The following is an 18,378-nucleotide window of genomic DNA, read 5'->3' as shown; positions in this document are numbered from 1 at the left end:
ATTTGAAGACATCCAAGTTGTAGTCAGGTGGGAAGCAGGCAGACGGAACAGAGTTCCACAGGCGTGCAGTTCTAAGAAAGAAGCTTTGTTCATGGAATCCACGTTTTGATTTAGGCACAGATAAAGAGTGGGGGAAATTTTTCACAGTGGATTCAGCTAGACGGGTGTTTTTCGTGAAAGATTGGTGAGAGGGGACCAGAGATTGGAGTTCAGACGAGCACCTGCCATGGGAATAACGATAAAACAAGGATAGGCTCGCAACGTCTCTTCTGTGGGAGAGAGGTTTCAGGGTAGAGAAAAGGGCATCCCCCACTAAGCCACAAAGTCTATTTTGTACTCTGTCAAGGGAGGATAGGCTGTTTTTAGCAGCTCCTGCCCAGATATGGCAGCAGTATTCCATCCTTGGACGTACTTGGCTTTTAAATGCAGGTTGTGATGCACAATCTTGGAGAAAAGTCATTGGTTCATACGGAATTGGTAAAGTCAATTCAAACGGTGTTCTCTTATTGTCTCTTTCTAGTGAGTTTGATCTTTTGCTCATTAATACCGTGTTTAAGATATTTAATTGCAACGGAGTCAGTTGAAAGCATTCCCAATCAAACCATTATCATCTCATTGACTATGTCGTTCTGATAAACACGCTCTTATAGTATAAGGGAATGTTGGTCAGATCGCAAATTGATCTGCTCCAGAATCAAGATGAAAACCAAATGTCCTGTTCGAAATCAACATACTTTTCCCATTAAGAGAATTGATGTGGACAAGCTGAAAGCGAAGGAAACCATGCAGTCGTTTCAAACGGTTACTGATGACAATATATGTGAGAATGGCATTGAGACATCTTGATCGGAGTTTAAAACTGCAGTGTATGACTCTGCCAAAGAGTCATTAGGATATGCTCGAAGGAAGAACCAAGATTGGTTTAATGAAAATGATCCGACTACATCCCCCTTTGCTTGGTAATATATGTTAAATCCATCAGTGGAATATAATGCTCTTAAATGGCACAATCTCAGCTCTGAAAAAGGAAACAAAATGTGTAAGATACCTGTTTTCTTTCTTTTTTTTAATTTTCTTATCAGTTTATTAAAACTGGGGATGAGGCATCCTACTGGATGCCAAACATTCATCCACTATCTCATATATTCAAAGCGAGAGATATTTTTAAGATTCTGGCCGTCCCTTTGAGTGCAGTTATTTGAAGCTCTCTTGCACTTAGTTAACTGTGTATAGTTGCCAGATATGCGATATCACAGAACTTAGGAATTGTTGCAATTATTTGCTGAACCTTCATTCATCTTTGATGAGAGAATCCACCATATGCACGTACATACATATATATATATATATTTATATGTGTGGGGATGTTTGTGTTTGTGCATGTATATGTGTGTGCATGCGTGCACAGTAGAACTCCAGGATACAGCATTAATCCATTCCAAGGTTGGGATCATAAGGTGAAATTGCTGTATGGCGGGGCCTAAGCAAAATTTTATACGGTACATATTAAAAATGGGTAACAAAACACAGTACAATATATAATACATAAAATCAAATAACATTATAAATAACACCGTAAGGCGAGGTAAATACCGTAACCAAGGTCCGGAAAAACATTGTATTCCACATCGTAACCTGAAAAAAACATATCCTAGGTCCACCGTATCCCGGGGTTTTACTGTATTATTTAAATCTTCTGATTTATCTACACATCACAACAATTTTAAAATGTTGTTCTATGAAAACCTTTTCAAATGATACTAGCACAATTTTATTTAATTCATGCAATGCGTTTTGGCTTGTATTTGTTCCTATTTACAATGTCTCCCAACGGGACAGAGTTAGACACCAGGGTCGTTTTTTAATGTGGAGAAAAGGAACAAAAATAAAAATTGTCTCAATCGTGAAGGACTTCTCCTCCACTGACAGAGAACAAGAAATTGAAGTGCAGCATCTGAAGAACAGATACTACACTGTGATTTTGTCCCGAAGGCCAAGCATTTGCACAATATTAATTATTTTTTATAATTTCTATCTTTTATGTTTTTTCTTAATTTTCAGATATCGTTCGGAAATAAATGAAATTTGCAAAATTGCTCAGAAAGAAATGGAGTATGAAATCAAAATGAACCAAATCGAAGAAGAATGGTTGGAACAAGTTCTTGTATTTCAAGATTACAAGAGTTTGGGTCCGATAGTTCTAGATCAGGACTTCACAGGGAGGTTACTGGATAGGTTGGAGGATTCACAAGTCATTTTGGCCAGCATGCTGATGTCCGAACAGATTGCCCCCATGAGAGAGGATGTGGCTTCTTGGTCTGAAAAATTAAAAGAGGTCAGCTATGTTCTTGACCTCTGGATTAGTGTGCAGAACATTTGGATTAATTTGGAAGCTGTTTTTTGTCATAAGTTCATGACTAAAGTAAGTTACTTTTCTATGGAAATAAAATAGTATATGTGTGTGTGTCTGTGTGAAAATATTTAACCAATAAATTCTTAAACTTCTGGTGGTATAACACTGAAATTACCAGGAAATTAACAGGAAATGGTAATCATACACCATGAATGGTTTATCACGAGTAAAATCTTTGTTTGGATGAATTCAGAAGTCAGCCAGTTGAAATGCAAAATGTTCATTTCAACTTGCCGACATATTTGTATTAGTTTGTGCATGCATAAAACTAATCATAGCTTAAGGTGGTTTAATTTTAAAACTTTCTCATTTGTCTGTTGGCTTAAACAGCAGGGAATGCTACTGGAGTACTAAATGAGGGAACGCGGCTGCACCGCTAAATGTTTTGGTTTTGATTCTAGCTGATACCACCAAAGTCATTTTTAAATCAGGATTATATATTAGGTACAATATAATAATTGATAAAGAACTGGCTCTATAATAATAAATATGAAATCTGCATGAACTAAAATATATTTAAACGTATTTTATGACCGGCAAGGTCGGGTTCCCTCACCCCCCTGCTAGTTCATTCATAAAACTTATGTCTTTCATCAGTGGAAAAAAAAAAGGAGATACAGCTTTATAAAAATGAAAGTTTTCTTATATTTTGTACATTATATATATATCTACAAAGCAATGTTGTTTTGTATGTTGTTAATGACATTATCGTCTGGCATCTTCAATTTCAGGTCAAGTAAAGAAAGCATTAAAAGGTCACAAGTATGTTACTGTACCTATCCCCACCTCCTAGAATATCGTCCATTGAAGCATTAATAAAATTAACTATCCTTTCTGTAAGTCAACCATATCTGATACAAATAAACTCCAGTCTATGCCTTGTCCACCGAATTTCAATCATGAAGGGCCAACAGTTTTTGTTTTTCAATTCAATAATAAGCATGCCAGAATACACCATAAAAAATTGTTAAATTGCAGTGCCCTAATTTTAGTTGTGATAGAAATTCAAGAAATTTGGGTATTGTGTTATACACATTTTCTTTGGAATAATCCTACAGAAAAAAATCTGGTAAAGTTTGGTTAAGCATGTTTAGGATTTTACCTTCTACTGATGAGATGTTCACCCAAGTGTCCCTGCAGACTTACCTCTTTGTACACATAGATTATTTCTTTCGCTCAAATCAGAAATAAAGAGACAATTACTACTCAACATTTGAACTTATGTGATAAAGGCCATATTGACAATTTTACGTGTTGTATCATGGTAATCATCATCATCATCATCATCGTCGTCATCGTCATCGTCATCATCATCGTTTTCACGTCTTTTTTATATGTTTCACGGCTTTAAGAAATTGACTTCCAAACTAAATTTTAACTCTGACTAGGTCTATATCACCCTTTCTCCCAATTCCATTTTTACCACTCCTTGCCATGTCCTCAATCTTCACTAGTCAGGTCGTATGCTTATCATTAAACAGTGATAACAAAAACTGTTGAACATTTATGACTGAAACTTGGTGGACAAGTCAGGCACTGATTAAAGTTGATTTTTACTAAAAGATGTTGACTTCCAAATTGTTGCCATATCTGGGCTGGTGCATGTACTGCTAGTCTCTCCCTCTTGGATAGGGTCCAAAGAAGAGTCTTCAATCTCACAGGTCCCGCTTTGTCAACTAAGTTCCAACCCCTGTCACATCGCCGCAATGTTGCACCCCTGTGCCTGTTTTACAAGTATTTTAATGGAATGTGCTCTTATGAACTCATTGCACTTGTGCCCTCTCGACGTACATATCATATCCCTAACAAACCCACTTAGCAACAAAATCACACCCCATCACTGTTGAGATCTCTACATGCCAGAAAGCCTTCTACTCTAATAGTTTCTTTCTTTAAACAGCTAGACTTTGGAATTCCCTTCCTGCCTCTGCTGTGTACTGACATGCAGAAGTTTAAATGTAATGTAAACCAACATCTTACTTATCTCCCCTAAACATGGTCCCAAATATTACATCCAAGTGGCGATGGGCCTTGTTTGGAGTGAACGTGAGTAAAAAAAAACAAAAACTAACTGTTGTGGTGGCGCACATTCATTTGCATATGTGGATAGTAATTACACATAAATAGGAAGACTCAGTTAGTCTGAGTGTGTGTTCACCAGAAGCCACCGAAGGCCGCCAAGAACAGATATGTTTCTCCAGCAAAGACTCTCTTATTTGACACCTGTAAATATACCTTTTCCTAATACACTTCTTATTTGATCTACTTTTTTGAGTCGTCATTTGTATTGCTTGCTACGTTACTTGTTTCAATCTGCAAACTTAACACTAACTCTGGCCAAGTCTTTATCACCCTTTATCTCAATTCCATTTTTATCACTTTCTGTCATGTCTTTTTCTGGCTTTCCCTTGTGAACTGGACCTGCTACCTTAACTGTCCTACATCTACTGACCAAAGAACTTTCGTTTATTTTTTCAATGTGGCCATACTATCGATGTTCTGTGAACATCTCCCAACGTCATAGTTAGTAATTTCATTTTTTTATTTATAAATTATTATCATTTCTGATAACCTTAAGGGGAAAAACATTAATATTAGACTTTTTATTATAGAGTGGGAGATTTTTTTTTTTTTTTTATAAGGGAGTCGTCACTTATCAAGGCCCTAAGTCCACTCGAGGAGAAAAGTTAATGTGTTTAAAGTTGTCAGCAAGACAATAATGTAGTGATTGAAAATGGTGGCGATTTAATATTCCACTGGGGTCATCAGAACTAAGGCTGTCTTTAAGACTCACATTACACATTCATTGTATCATTCTCATATTATTTCTCTCCATGCAACACATGCAGCACATGTCCTCAACTCTCACTGGTCAGGTTTCATTTCTATACAGCATCAGACTTTGTATATGTGTCTGATAATCTACACACAGATTCCATGAACAAAGTTTCTTTCATAGAACTGCCCAACTATGAAACTCTGTTCTGTTGGCCTGCTTTCCAATTGATTACAATATGGTCATCTTCAAGTCCAATGTAAATAAGTTCTTATTGAGCCGGCCCCTTAAATAATCCAATTATACCCGATTTCCACCACTAATGATTACTATGCTGTTGTCCTGGTGACCACCATACACTCATTAATCCTGATCCTCGAATGGCCTCCAGGCCTTGATAAGCGGTGACTCCCTTGAGTAAAAATAAAATACTTCCAAGACTTAGTATTTTTCTGAGGTCTTTAAGAGTCACGTTACACAGCAATTGTATCACTTTCATATCATTTCTCTCCATGCAACACATATCCTCAACTCTCACTGGTCATTTGTGTGGATTAAACAGCAATAAAAGGAAGATTGTTGGACATTTATGACTGAAACTTGGTGAACAACTCAGGAACTGACTTAAGTTGATTTTTACCAAATATAGCCGGACTTAATTGGTGGCATTTTTTTTTTTTTTTTTTGTGCGAGGATCAGCCTCTAGTATAATCTGGTTTGTGAATCATATTGAAGTTGCACTTTCACTGTTGTCTTCTGCCTAATGGGACCTGAGATTTTCACATATTTTTAGAATCGACCGTTTGTTCCTCAACTCACAGACGTAAAACTTTTACTTTTTCTGAAATATTAAAACATTCAGATTAGCCTAGTCTGGCACAAGGCCATTTGATATCTGGCAACAGTTTGAAAGATGTAAGTAATGTGAAATAAGAATTTTGATGGAGATGATTCACTTAACTATTACTGATATCTTAATAATATTGCGTGCAATGTATTACTTGAAGCAGAAAGAAGAAATTTCCACTAGAAATTCAGTTAACGTGTTTGAAAGAAGTGACGTCACAAATGGGAAGTTAACATAGCAGAATGAACTACTCTGATCTCTTCGGTTTTGACAACAGGTCTGATCAGATGTATTCCAGAGGGCTTTTCCCTTCTTCACAGGGTATGACCGGTAGTAAAACTATTATGATGTATCACCACCACCACCACCATCACCATCACCATGTCAGGAGCAATAAATGTATGATTAAAAAATAAATGCAGTAGAACCCCGAGATACGGCATTAATCCGTTCTGGGTTTGGGATCGTAAGGTGAAATCGCCTTATGGTGGAGCCTAAGCAAAATTTGATACAGTACATATTAAAAATTAGTCACAAAATACAGTGCAGTATATAATACGCATGTATATAATCAAATAACATTATAAATAACACCGTAAGGTGAGGTAAATACCGTAACCAGTGGCCGGAAAACATTGTATTCTACATCGAAACCTGAAAAAACCATATTCAAAGGCCACCATATCCAGGGGGTCTACTGTAAAGAAATAAAATTTTTAAACATAAAAGGCAGGATAGGGCGTGCCGAGCAGCTCCTGCCTAGATGTGGAACCAGTATTCCATTCAATGTATTCTGGCACAAAACATCAACTACAAGGATCGAGCAATAAGTAATGCCCCTGACCCACTTTCAGTTGTCTGATCTAGCTGAAATTTTGCATGTGCAATGATTTCTATCTCTACGGGTTATTTAGCAAATTACAGCTCTGAACTAATTGTGGTTTCTGTTTTACAGGTGTTTGAACTGAGTCAGGTGTGAAATGGAGCCTGTTGAATGTCGAGCAGTGATCCCGTTTTTGTACACCAGGACGCACAACACAGGAGACTTTTGATGAAATAAAAGAAACTTATGGTGATAATGCCCCATCATATGACCTTGTAAAACGCTGGCATCATGAATTCAAACATGGCCGGAAGTCTGTGGAAACAGCTCCCAGACCTGGTCACCCTGCCCTTCTGCCATTGATGAGGCATCTGTCCGTCAATTTGAGGCTGCCATTTTGGAAGACTGGTGCATTACTATTCGCCAAATAGCCCAAGATGTCAACATTAGTACAGGGTCTGTGGAAACTATCATTCATGACCATTTGCATATGCATAAGGTGTCTGCCAGATGAATTCCCAGGTTGCTCACACCATTCCAGAAGCAAAAACACATCGAGAGCTCGAGGATGAATTTGGAGATGTGCCAAAAGATGAGTCAAAGTTTTTCAAAAGACTGATTACACAGGATGAAACCTGGGTTTATCACTATGATCCAGAGACCAAAGTCCAGTCAATGCAGTGGAAGCACTTGGACTCACCACCTCCAAAGAAGGCAAGGGTGTTGCCCTCCGCTGGCAAGGTCATGCTCACAGTCTTCTGGGACCAGGACGGAGTAGTGATGACAGATTTCCTGGCAAAGGATACCATAATTACAGGAGCCTATTATGCTTCACTTTTGAGGAAATTAAGGGAAACTATCAAAATCAAGAGGCAGGGCAAGATTAGTAAAGGTACCCTCCTCCTGCAGGACAACACTCCGGTCCACAACTCGCATGTCGCCAGATCAGAAGCATGGGCATGTGGTTATGAAATCCTTCCCCATCTTCCCTACTCTCCTAACCTTGCACCCTCCGACTTTCACATCTTCCCAGCCATGAAGTTATTTTTGAAAGAAAAGCGTTTCCCAGATGATGCAGCCTTGATTTCTGAAGTCATGTCGTGGTTGGAGAACCAACCTGAGGTGTTCTACAAAAACGGTCTCCAGAGCTGCATCAAACGATGGGAGAAATGCATAACTCTGGGTGGTTCCTATGTAGAGAAAGACTAATAACTGTGCCAAGGTTCGTTGCTCTACTGCTATGGGAAGTGGATCAGGGGCATTACTTATTGCACGCCCCTCGTATGTTGGGGATGTGTAACCTATTCCTCAACTCTTTTGATGACTTCCTATCCCTGACACTTATACTACACATCTACCATTTGCATATCTGGCCTAGAAATTCTCTTAATGTCCTCCTCCTTAAGAAGCCAAGTCCCACTACCATACATTACGACACTCCTAAAACAGGCCATATATAATTTTCCTTTTTCGTTTTTGAGAGAAAAAAAAAACGAGTTGTTAAGAGGGACAGTACATCAACTTTATTTTTCAAATATTTTAAACGGATTATATAAGCTGATAAAACATTTAGAATTTCTGTCCTTTTTTTTTTTTCATTTTTTAGGATTTACAGCAGGAATCTCAGAAATTTGCCACAATTCATGTAAACTGGACAAAAATAATGAAGAAAAGTTATGAAACAAAAAATGTGATACAGGTCAGTAGGAAAAAAAATAATGAATTTCATGTTTCGAAACCGCACACTCACAAAATTAAACAAATCAAATAAACCAATATGTAACTATTTTATTTAAACTATCTATATTTCAACTGTCTGCCATAAAAAAATCAATCATATAATGAATTTATAGCTTTTGAACTTTTCTTTCATTTTGAGACATCTCGTATATTAGGTGCAAATTGAACTTTCATACCTGGAACACTTTCGTTTCAATTATTCTCCATTTTGTATTATCTCCTCTTATCGATGTTTAGTCAACTACCATTTCTAAACCCTAACCCTAACTCTAACTCTAAACAAACAATAACTGACTGCCACTTGGAGTTAATAGTAAAAAAAATTTAACTGCCAAAAAAACGCTAGAGTGACCCAAAAGTTAGGGATAATTTTACGTTAAATTTATGTATAAAACTTATCAAAGTGACATTCACTCTAAGTCGGTTAAACCAGTTTCTTCTGAAGGAGGAAATTTCTAGGTAGTATTAAATTCACACACGATCCCCAGTCGTTTGTATATCCTCATCGGGAAAGATAACGACGTTAGGTTTTTGCAGTTCTTGCAAGTATAGACGTCCTCCTACATACAGCGCCTGTTATTCCCAAATGGTCACTCATCTAGCAATTGACCAAGCTTAACATTGCTTAACTTTGGTGATCTAACGAGAACCGGTGTGTCAACCTGATCATGTTGTATATGAAACGTATCATTAACTTTCAATTCTAAAATGGTTGTTTTTTGTTTTTTGTTTTTGTTTTTCTTGCTTATTTTTTTCATCAAGTTTTTCAGGGTGTTCACGTGGTCGGCCTAAAAAGTAGAATCTCATTTTCATGGGTGATATTCAGAGGGTATGTTAATCTACGAGTGTAAAAAATAAAAAAAGAAAAAAAACATTTTTCTTGTTATGCTCTTAGTTCTGAAGATAAAGAAACTAACGTAACGCTATCGTAACAATTTTGTAATAGTCATTAGAAAAAGCGAAATTGATCGAAACGAAGTTGTTTCAATCAAAATTGTTCAAAAGTGCCGTATACTAAAGCAATTAAACTTCTTTTATTTTCCCAGACTTGTTGCGGTGGAGAAGTTCAGTTGTCGTCTATTCTGCTCAACATTCAAGAAGGTTTGGAATCCTGTTTCCGATCTCTGGAACATTATCTAGAACAGAAAAGAATGGAGTTTCCCCGGTTCTTCTTTATTTCCGATTCAATCATCCTTGCCATACTCAGCTGCACACAGTCTTTGGAATCGGTCACTCCCCACTTAAAGTATGAGAAATTCTTTTATTTATTATATCTATTTTTAGTAAGTGTTTTATGAAACAACTTACCGTGTGTGTATGTGTATTTCTTGCATAAACGTAACTTCGATAATTACACATTCAGTTATTATCTCATTATTTATTGTTAGAATATTTATTTAAAAAAAAATGCAGTACAGTGAAATAAAACATTTGGTAAATTTTTATTTACTTCCCATCTCAACACTAACCTTTAAAATGACAATTTTTATAGGTCTTCGGGTACGCTGAAAACGAATATCACATTCAAATTTGTGGCAGACAAATAATTTTCTGAATATTAATACATTTTTCCCCAATGCATTACTTAATAAATGTCAGTGACGTTCGCTATTCTTAACATGGGGAGGAGGGTTGTTTTTGTAACACGCATGCGCGTTCAGTTGGAGGAAAAACATGACCACCAGTAAAACAATGGATTACATTGGATAATAAAAGTCTTAATATCCAGAAAACTACTTGTCTGCCTCAAATTTAAATGCGATATTCATTTTCAGCATAGCCGAAAATTTTTAAAAGTCGTCACGTTAAAGGTGAGTGTTGAGGTGGAAAGAAAGTAAAAATATACCAAACACTTTTTTTTCTTTAAATTTAATTGCGTAATTGGTTATTTTTACTAAAATGATTTCTTTTTTAACTTCCGCTTTCTGTTTAGCAAAAGTCTTGCCGATATAAACCAAGGAAAAGTTCCTTCTGATAAATAATTACATAAATTCCAGTTTATTTTTGTGGACCTGAACGAGAATCCCACACCCCCTCACTATAATTTTAACCGGTATTCTGCAGTTGGTGTTTTTTACGACCTAGCCCAGCGTAGTATAAACACCCCCAACCTCCCCATGTTAAGAACGACTTCCGGAATAAAAAACCCCGAAAACTATACTATAAACTAAAACATACTATGAAAATTATAGAGGAGAGGGGGTGATTCTCACTCAAAATTTAAAAGTAAAAACTAATTTTGCATGTAAACTTTTAAAATATATTTTTGTATTATATAAAATCATTCTGAAAACAAAATTCAAATCTCCAGCTACGGTAAAGCTGGAAATGTCTTCTCAGTTATTAAATCATTTCTCTCTGATAGGTTCATAAGAGTAGTGGTTGATGGGCAGAAATCAGAAGCTCACAGTATTAATGCTGGAGTCCCTCAGGGGTCCATCTTGGGCCCAACTCTCTTCCTGATCTACATTAATGATCTTCCAAATCACATACTTAAATCATTTGTAGACATTTATGCTGATGACACTACCATTTATGGTAACACATCTAAGACCGTAAACGACCACGTTCTCTCCGATTTTCTTTCCTCTGATCTTGAGCATGTGGTACAATGGGGAAAGAAATGACCGGCTACTTTTAATGCATCTAAAATCAAGCTTCTATCTTTACATCATCAACGTTCTGATCCCCATCTGGCATCAATTGAAGTGAATGGCTCTCGTCTTGGAGAGGCTTCATGTTTTGACAAGCTTCTGGGCTTTACTTTTTCTTCTGATCTGAAATGGAACACATACATCAAATCCGTTGCCGAGGTCGCTGGAAAAATTGGTGGGATCCTTCTATCGATCCAGTAGATATCTCACTGCTGGTGCAATTCTCTACCTATATATGAGCCAGGTACGTCCAAGCATGGAGTACTGTTGCCACATCTGGGCAGGAGCTGCTAGAAAGGACTTATCCTGCCTTGATAGAGTTCAAAATAGACTTCGTAGCCTCGTAGGGAATGTCCTTTTCTCTTCCCTGCAACGTCTTTCTCACAGAAGAGATGTTGCGAGTCTGTCTCTGTTTTATCGTTATTTTCATGGCAGGTGCTCGGCTGAGCTCCAATCTATGGCACCCCGTTGCCAAACTTTCACGAGAAACACTCGTCTAGCTGAAAACACTATCAATAATTTCCTCCACTCTTTATCTGTGCCTAAACCGAAACGTAGATTCCATGAACAAAGTTTTTTCCTAGAACTGCACGCCTGTGGAACTGTCTTCCGTTTGCCTGCTTTCCAGCTGAATACAATATGGTTGTCTTCAACTCCAACGTAAACAAGTTCTTGATGAGCCGTTCCACTTAAGTTAACAAATTTACCGAATTTCCATTACTAAAAATTACTATATTGTCCAATTGACTGCAGTACACTCTTTAACCCTTATCCTCGAGTGGCCTCTGGGCCTTGATGTGATGATGCCTATGTAAAAAAAGAAACTAAAAAATATATTTTGATTATAACACATCTTATTAAAAGTAAAACCACCCTGAAAAGTAATTATCTCAAAGTAAAGACTATTTTTTATCTAGAGTTAACAATTAAACTGGAATTATTAATCAGAAGGCACTTTTCCTCAGTATACATCGGCAAAAGAAAGCGGAAGTCAAAAAAGAAACTCTTTTAGTAAAAAAAAAATAATAATCATGTAATTAAATCCACCAGAGTGCATTTCGGTTTCATGTTAATTTTTTATTAATAGTTGAAAAAAAAATCGTATTTTGCGATTCTTCGAAATTTGACAAGAATTAGGAAGCACTTAGATCATGAATTCTGTCCATAAAAATATTTAGCAAATTAAACCTTAACCGTTAAAAAATTATTTGAAGTTTTTGAAGCTATTTACGCCTAATAATTTTATCAATAGAAACTTAAAAAAAAAAACGGTGCTTATACAAAGTGAAGCGACAGATCGATTTTTAATGTCTTTTTAAGCAAAAACAATATTATTTCCTGAATTGTCGAAAATAGTCATATATCAAAAAAAAAAAAAAAAAAAAAAACGAAAATTCATTGAGTTAAACCAACAGCTATCGTGTTTTTAGTAATAAAAAATGTTTCGATATCGGCTAAGAAGTTGGATGCCATTACGCTTTCTGTTTCTGCAATCTTCTCTAAAATATCAAAGAAAAATGCAATTTTCCCCAATCTTCCTCAATGTCCCGTATAAATTACTTCTAACTATAACTTTCTTCTCGATGAATATTCGTAATTTTTGGATATATTATTACTTTCGACATAACAATTAAGTAATATTGTTTTTGCTTAAAGGGGCATATTTTTAAATTAAAAATTGATCTGTCACCCCTCTTTGAACAAACACCTAAAAAAACATTACCATAACAAAATTATTTATAGCAATGATAGAATAGTCCTTCTTGGGCTTTATCTTGCTTATTTCCACTCGACCGCTTGTCTTTGGAATTCCCTTCCTGCTCCTTGTTTTTCGCCCCTTACCTCTCAATGGTAATGTCTTGTATGGGGTGCACAAAAGTAAGAAGACAATTTTATTTGCGTAAAATCTTTGTAATTTTGTATGCAAACTAACAAACGTTTTCAAAATAGAGAGTATCAGTTTGTTTTTACAATTTTTTTTTTTTCAATTTTATTTTCCAGGTCTTTATTTGGACACATATCCCACATTGAGACTGAAGGCGTGCAAAATAAATTGGATTCTCAAACCAGCAAATCAGAAATTATGAATGAAAATACTGTTTCCGATGTAAGCATTAACTTTGCTGTACATTACAAATGACCCTAACGAACCTTCTCTCCTAGATTTTGTCCCTCAGATAACTTTTATAAGTTATTAACTGTGTCTACCCGACGTTGCCTGGAAGCGGCGCCGTAAGAAAAGATGTCGAATCAATAAAATTGTTAAGAAGGATTAAAATGTAATATTTGTTTTCGTAAATAAACAGGAGGAGAAAATACAATTACGAATGTCACCAATGAAGCAGGGTTACAGGGAGAATGAATAACTTTGCATGTAAACAAATATTTCTATGATAAATTAAACAGGGTTTAAAAAAAATAGTCATAAAGCCACCCACTCTTCCCGGTGGGTGGGAGTGGAGTGTAAACATTTTTTTCGAATAATTATGAATTCAGAAATGTCTCCCATGTACATGTGTTGGATAGTAACCTGGGCAGTGCCGGGTTTTGTGAGTCGAGTGTCACCAGGAATAAAAAGAAAAAAGAAGAATTCAAGTAACAAAAATCCTGGAAAATATCAGACTAGAACAAAGAACCAGCCTGTGATGTAAATATTTCCTAGAATTTGACCAAAGATCTGACGTCAGACGCTGAACAAAGAAACAAAAGAATTCGGTCAATATAATAAAGCGAAAGACAACGAGACGAGAAAGAGAGAGAGTGAGAGAGAGAGAGAGAGAGAGAGAGAGAGAGAGAGAGAGAGATGCACAGGCAGGCACGAGACGAGACAACAAAGGATCGCCGAGTTGCCCTCGTATCCACATCTGTCTCTCTCCACTGGCACAAGCCTGATTGCCAAAATAAAAACAGTTGTTTCATATCAGCTAAGTGTCATTAAATAAATATACATTCGTACGCATTTGAAAAAGTGAAGCTGATAATTTTATACATTCTCTACGATCGCTCATAATCTAACACATGTTTCATAATCTAACAGATGTTTCATAATCTAACACATGTGTGGCACTTTTACCAACAGTTCGCTTATCATCTTAAAACGATCCTTTTCTGAGGTAGTCTACAGACCCTTCCTTATCTATATTTGACAATATTATGCATCCCAGAGGAAGCCGAAAACCCTGCTGGTAAATTCTTTTGATTCATTCATCACTAATAAGAGAAAACAGGCAGAATTTTATATATATATATATATATATATATATATATATATATATATATATATATATATATATATATATATATATATATATATATATATATATATATATATATATATATATATATATATATTGTTGGCAAAACTCAGATACAAGTATACATTTTGCTCATTAGGATTGAGCCAATCTACAAAATGTTTTAGGTGATCCACGAGGCGTAACTTTGTGTTACACACACTTCAGATGTCACCATTCACTGCAGCAAACATGTGGTTGAAAAGTTGCAAGTTCAGGAGTGCATCTTGCAGCAGGTTGCTGATATACCATTATGTGGAGTACTACCTTGTCGCCTACCTGCCAGATGAGTTTATCTGATGATGCATCTCCCCCAATGAATTAAACAGGCCTCTAAATACCACCCTGGAAATTATTATTATTATGGACGGTACATACAACGCCTAGCCTTCCTAAATGGTCACTCATCTAGTACTGGCTAGAAACATGATTGCTTAACTTTAGTGATCTGACAAGAACCAGTGTGTTAACGTGATTGTGCCGGCTATATATATATATTGTAATATTTTGGAGGAATAATTAGTTTTTATAAGAAAACAATTATCAATGACTTGTTAATCATATATTTTGCCTTTTTCGCGTTTTGGAAGTGATTCAGTTTTTAGTTGCGTGCAAATGACTCTATAAGTCACTCCATCGGTCAGTCGGTCGGTCTGTCGGTCTGTCCGTAACACTTTTGTGCTTGGCCTTTTTGGTTAAGATCAAAGGTCTGTTGTTAATAGATACTGTTCTTAGCTTTTTAAGCTTCTCTTGGCTTGTTGGCCAAGACCATTTTTATTGTCATCTTTTTAGTTTTTACACGTCAATAAAAAATGTTTTAAAAATTGTGAGTTAAGTAGGACGTCCCCTAGTACGAAAGGGTGAATGCGGTATTATGGTGAAAGAAGATACTAGCTGGGAGAAACTTTTGAGTTTGTTTAGTTCTGGAGTGACAAGGATGACCAACGACCCCCACAATCCCCCCTTTTGAGTTGGCCATGTGCCTAAGTTTTTTGTTCATTGTTGATTTTCACTGTACTATTAACATGAATAAAGGAAAAAAAAAAAAATGAATTCCAATTAAGGAATAATATATATATGAATAAAGGATTTAATATCTCAAAGTGTAGTATCTGTTCTTACTACATGCTGTACTTATTGTGATATAAAGTGGGTGTTCACTTTTCTGTATTAATTTAATGTAAAATGATCACCCACTTTACAACCAGTCAGTCTCAAAGCCATTCAAGTCATTCTCCAGATCATTCAAATTGTTTTTGAAGGATTCCAGTTATTTTATAAGCATTCAAGTCATTCTTAAGGTCATTCAGTTCATCCTTAAGTTCATTAAAGTCATTCTAAGTCATTTACTTTTTATTTATTTAAGTCATTTCAGCCCATTTTTTAGTTTATCTTTAAGAATTTCATGTTAATTCCTACATTCATGCATTCATTCATTACACGAGAGCACGCGATTAATGGCTATCGGCCTTGTTTTGAAAACATCGTTAAACCAAATCTTTCCAGCTACAAGCATTTTTCAGCTGGTGAGAGAAGAAACCACTAGCACAACCAGCGACCAGATGACCAACCTTGAAGATGTCCCAGAGAATGAAAGTACTGTTTTAGTACCTCTGAAAATTCGTTAATGTGGAAATTGTGTCGCCACATGGACTTAGAAGTTGTGTACCTTGGAACTAAATTTGATGATATATATATATATATATATATATATATATATATATATATATATTTATATTTTACATAGAGGTCACCACTTATCAAGGCCCGGAAGCCATTCAGGGATAAGGGTTATTGTGTGTACAGTAATTAATGGGATAGTATCATAGTAATCGTTAGTATTGGAGATTTGATAAAGTGTCTTACTTAAGGGGGCGATTCATCAGGAATTTGTTTATGTTGGACTTGAAGAAAATAAAATACCAGTACAATATTTAAAAATATATTTGTTGTAATGAAAAGTATGACTTCATTCTATTTCAGAATGGAAAAAGTCGTTGGAAATTTAAAAATAGTTATCACGTTGTGAAGAAGTTAATTTTTTTTTCTAACGTCATATAGCCGTTAATATATTTAAAAAGATATGATGTAATTTATATTCTTTTTGCAATAAATATGGCCGTTATAATTCAAAAGTGGATGTGTAACTGAAATGAAATTAGTGTATTTTTGTTATGTAATTTATTGACTGATTATATGCATTAATTATTATAGGTGGTGTTTTCTATTGTGTGAGAGAGTAAACCTGTGTCTAAAATTAATGTGTGTGTGTGTGTGTGTGTGTTTGTGTGTGTGTGAAAATCCACAAAATGTGCTGCAGTTACACATGCTTGGATCGCAAAAACATAGTGACAGTCGGATAAATTTCTGTTTATGATGATTAACACAGACACAGAAACAATTTCTGGTTATAATATCTATGGTCTCCAATGTTGGATAAAGGGCTGGCTCCAAATTATCACCGATACCTGCGGACCGGAGACTATTGAGCACAGTACTCGTTGGATGTAGATTAAACCCACTTCTGTCAAAAACTGGTTCATGTACACAACATTGACAGATGACCTATAATGTGTCATACTCAATATTGATGAAGCCATTTGTTTTTTGTTTGTTTGTTTTTTATTTTATTTATTTATTTATTTATTTTCAGACTAATGCTGAAATTCTAAATGGAAACGATGAATTTTATCAAAATGAAACAAAAACACAAATTCTGGCTGTGCAGAGTTCAGATGGAGAAAAAATAATTTTGAATAAAAAGGTTAATAGATTTTTTTAGTATACTTTTATTTATATTACTTGCATTCATCAGACTATTTCTCTCATCTGGAGTGTTATTTGTACAACGTTTCGGTTGGTTTGGCCTTCGACCGTCCTAAGGCATGTTGTTGTTGGGAAAAGAAAAGAGAAAAGTTACTGGTTCTGTAGATATTTTCGTACTCTTTGGATTCGTCTTTATTTTATGGTTATTGTTTCACAAGTACGAAGCAATAACCATAAAATAAAGACTAACTCAAAGAATACGAAACTATCTACAGAGCTAGTATTTTTTTTCTTTTCCAAACAACAACCAACATACCTGAGGACGGTCGAAAGCCAATCTGACTGAAATGTTGCACAAATAAGATGAGAACAATAGTCCGATCAATACAAGTAATATAATCAATACAAGTAATATAATCAATACAAGTAATATAAACAATACAAGTAATATAATCAATACAAGTAATATAACCAATACAAGTAATATAATCAATACAAGTAATATAATCAATACAAGTAATATAATCAATACAAGTAATATAACCAATACAAGTAATATAACCAATACAAGTAATATAATCAATACAAGTAATATAACCAATACAAGTAATATAATCAACGCAAGTAATATAACCAATACAAGTAATATAATCAATACAAGTAATATAATCAATACAAGTAATATAACCAATACAAGTAATATAATCAATACAAGTAATATAATCAATACAAGTAATATAACCAATACAAGTAATATAAACAACCAGCCCTCATCTAAAAAATTCATAACTTTATGACTTTTATTTATTTATTAAATTTTTTTTTGTCATTTATTTGAAAATTTGGAGATAAAGATTTCGTTTAAAGAACTCTGAACAAAATTTGTTTTTATCTATCTCTTGTTAATAAAGCAATAACAAATAAGGATAGTTTTGAGAAAATAGGTGTTCATCTTCAACATTGTGCCCCTGATTAATTGTGTAAATCTTTCTATTCTTATTGTCAGTGAAGAAACATTTAATCCAGTTCATTTTTTTGCTTTCGAAATTCTAGACGCAGTTCTTCA

At 35.2% G+C, this 18,378-nt stretch overlaps 1 protein-coding gene across 1 annotated transcript in view; it reads left to right on the top strand.

Moving 5' to 3' along the window:
* Window positions 1–18,378, top strand: part of LOC145248285 (dynein axonemal heavy chain 5-like) — a 280,837-nt gene that overhangs the window by 22,555 nt on the left and 239,904 nt on the right. The window contains 5 exon segments of the mRNA XM_080110158.1: window positions 2,062–2,422; window positions 8,466–8,558; window positions 9,646–9,845; window positions 13,255–13,360; window positions 17,200–17,310. Of these exon segments, the coding sequence (XP_079966284.1) occupies window positions 2,062–2,422; window positions 8,466–8,558; window positions 9,646–9,845; window positions 13,255–13,360; window positions 17,200–17,310 (871 nt within the window).

The sequence above is a fragment of the Euprymna scolopes genome, chromosome 26 (assembly GCF_053919585.1).
Source record: "Euprymna scolopes isolate OS-2025 chromosome 26, ASM5391958v1, whole genome shotgun sequence".
Classification (NCBI taxonomy): Eukaryota; Metazoa; Mollusca; class Cephalopoda; order Sepiida; family Sepiolidae; genus Euprymna; species Euprymna scolopes.
Note: the sequence above shows the minus strand (reverse complement) of the source record. Positions and strands in the feature narration are given on the sequence as shown.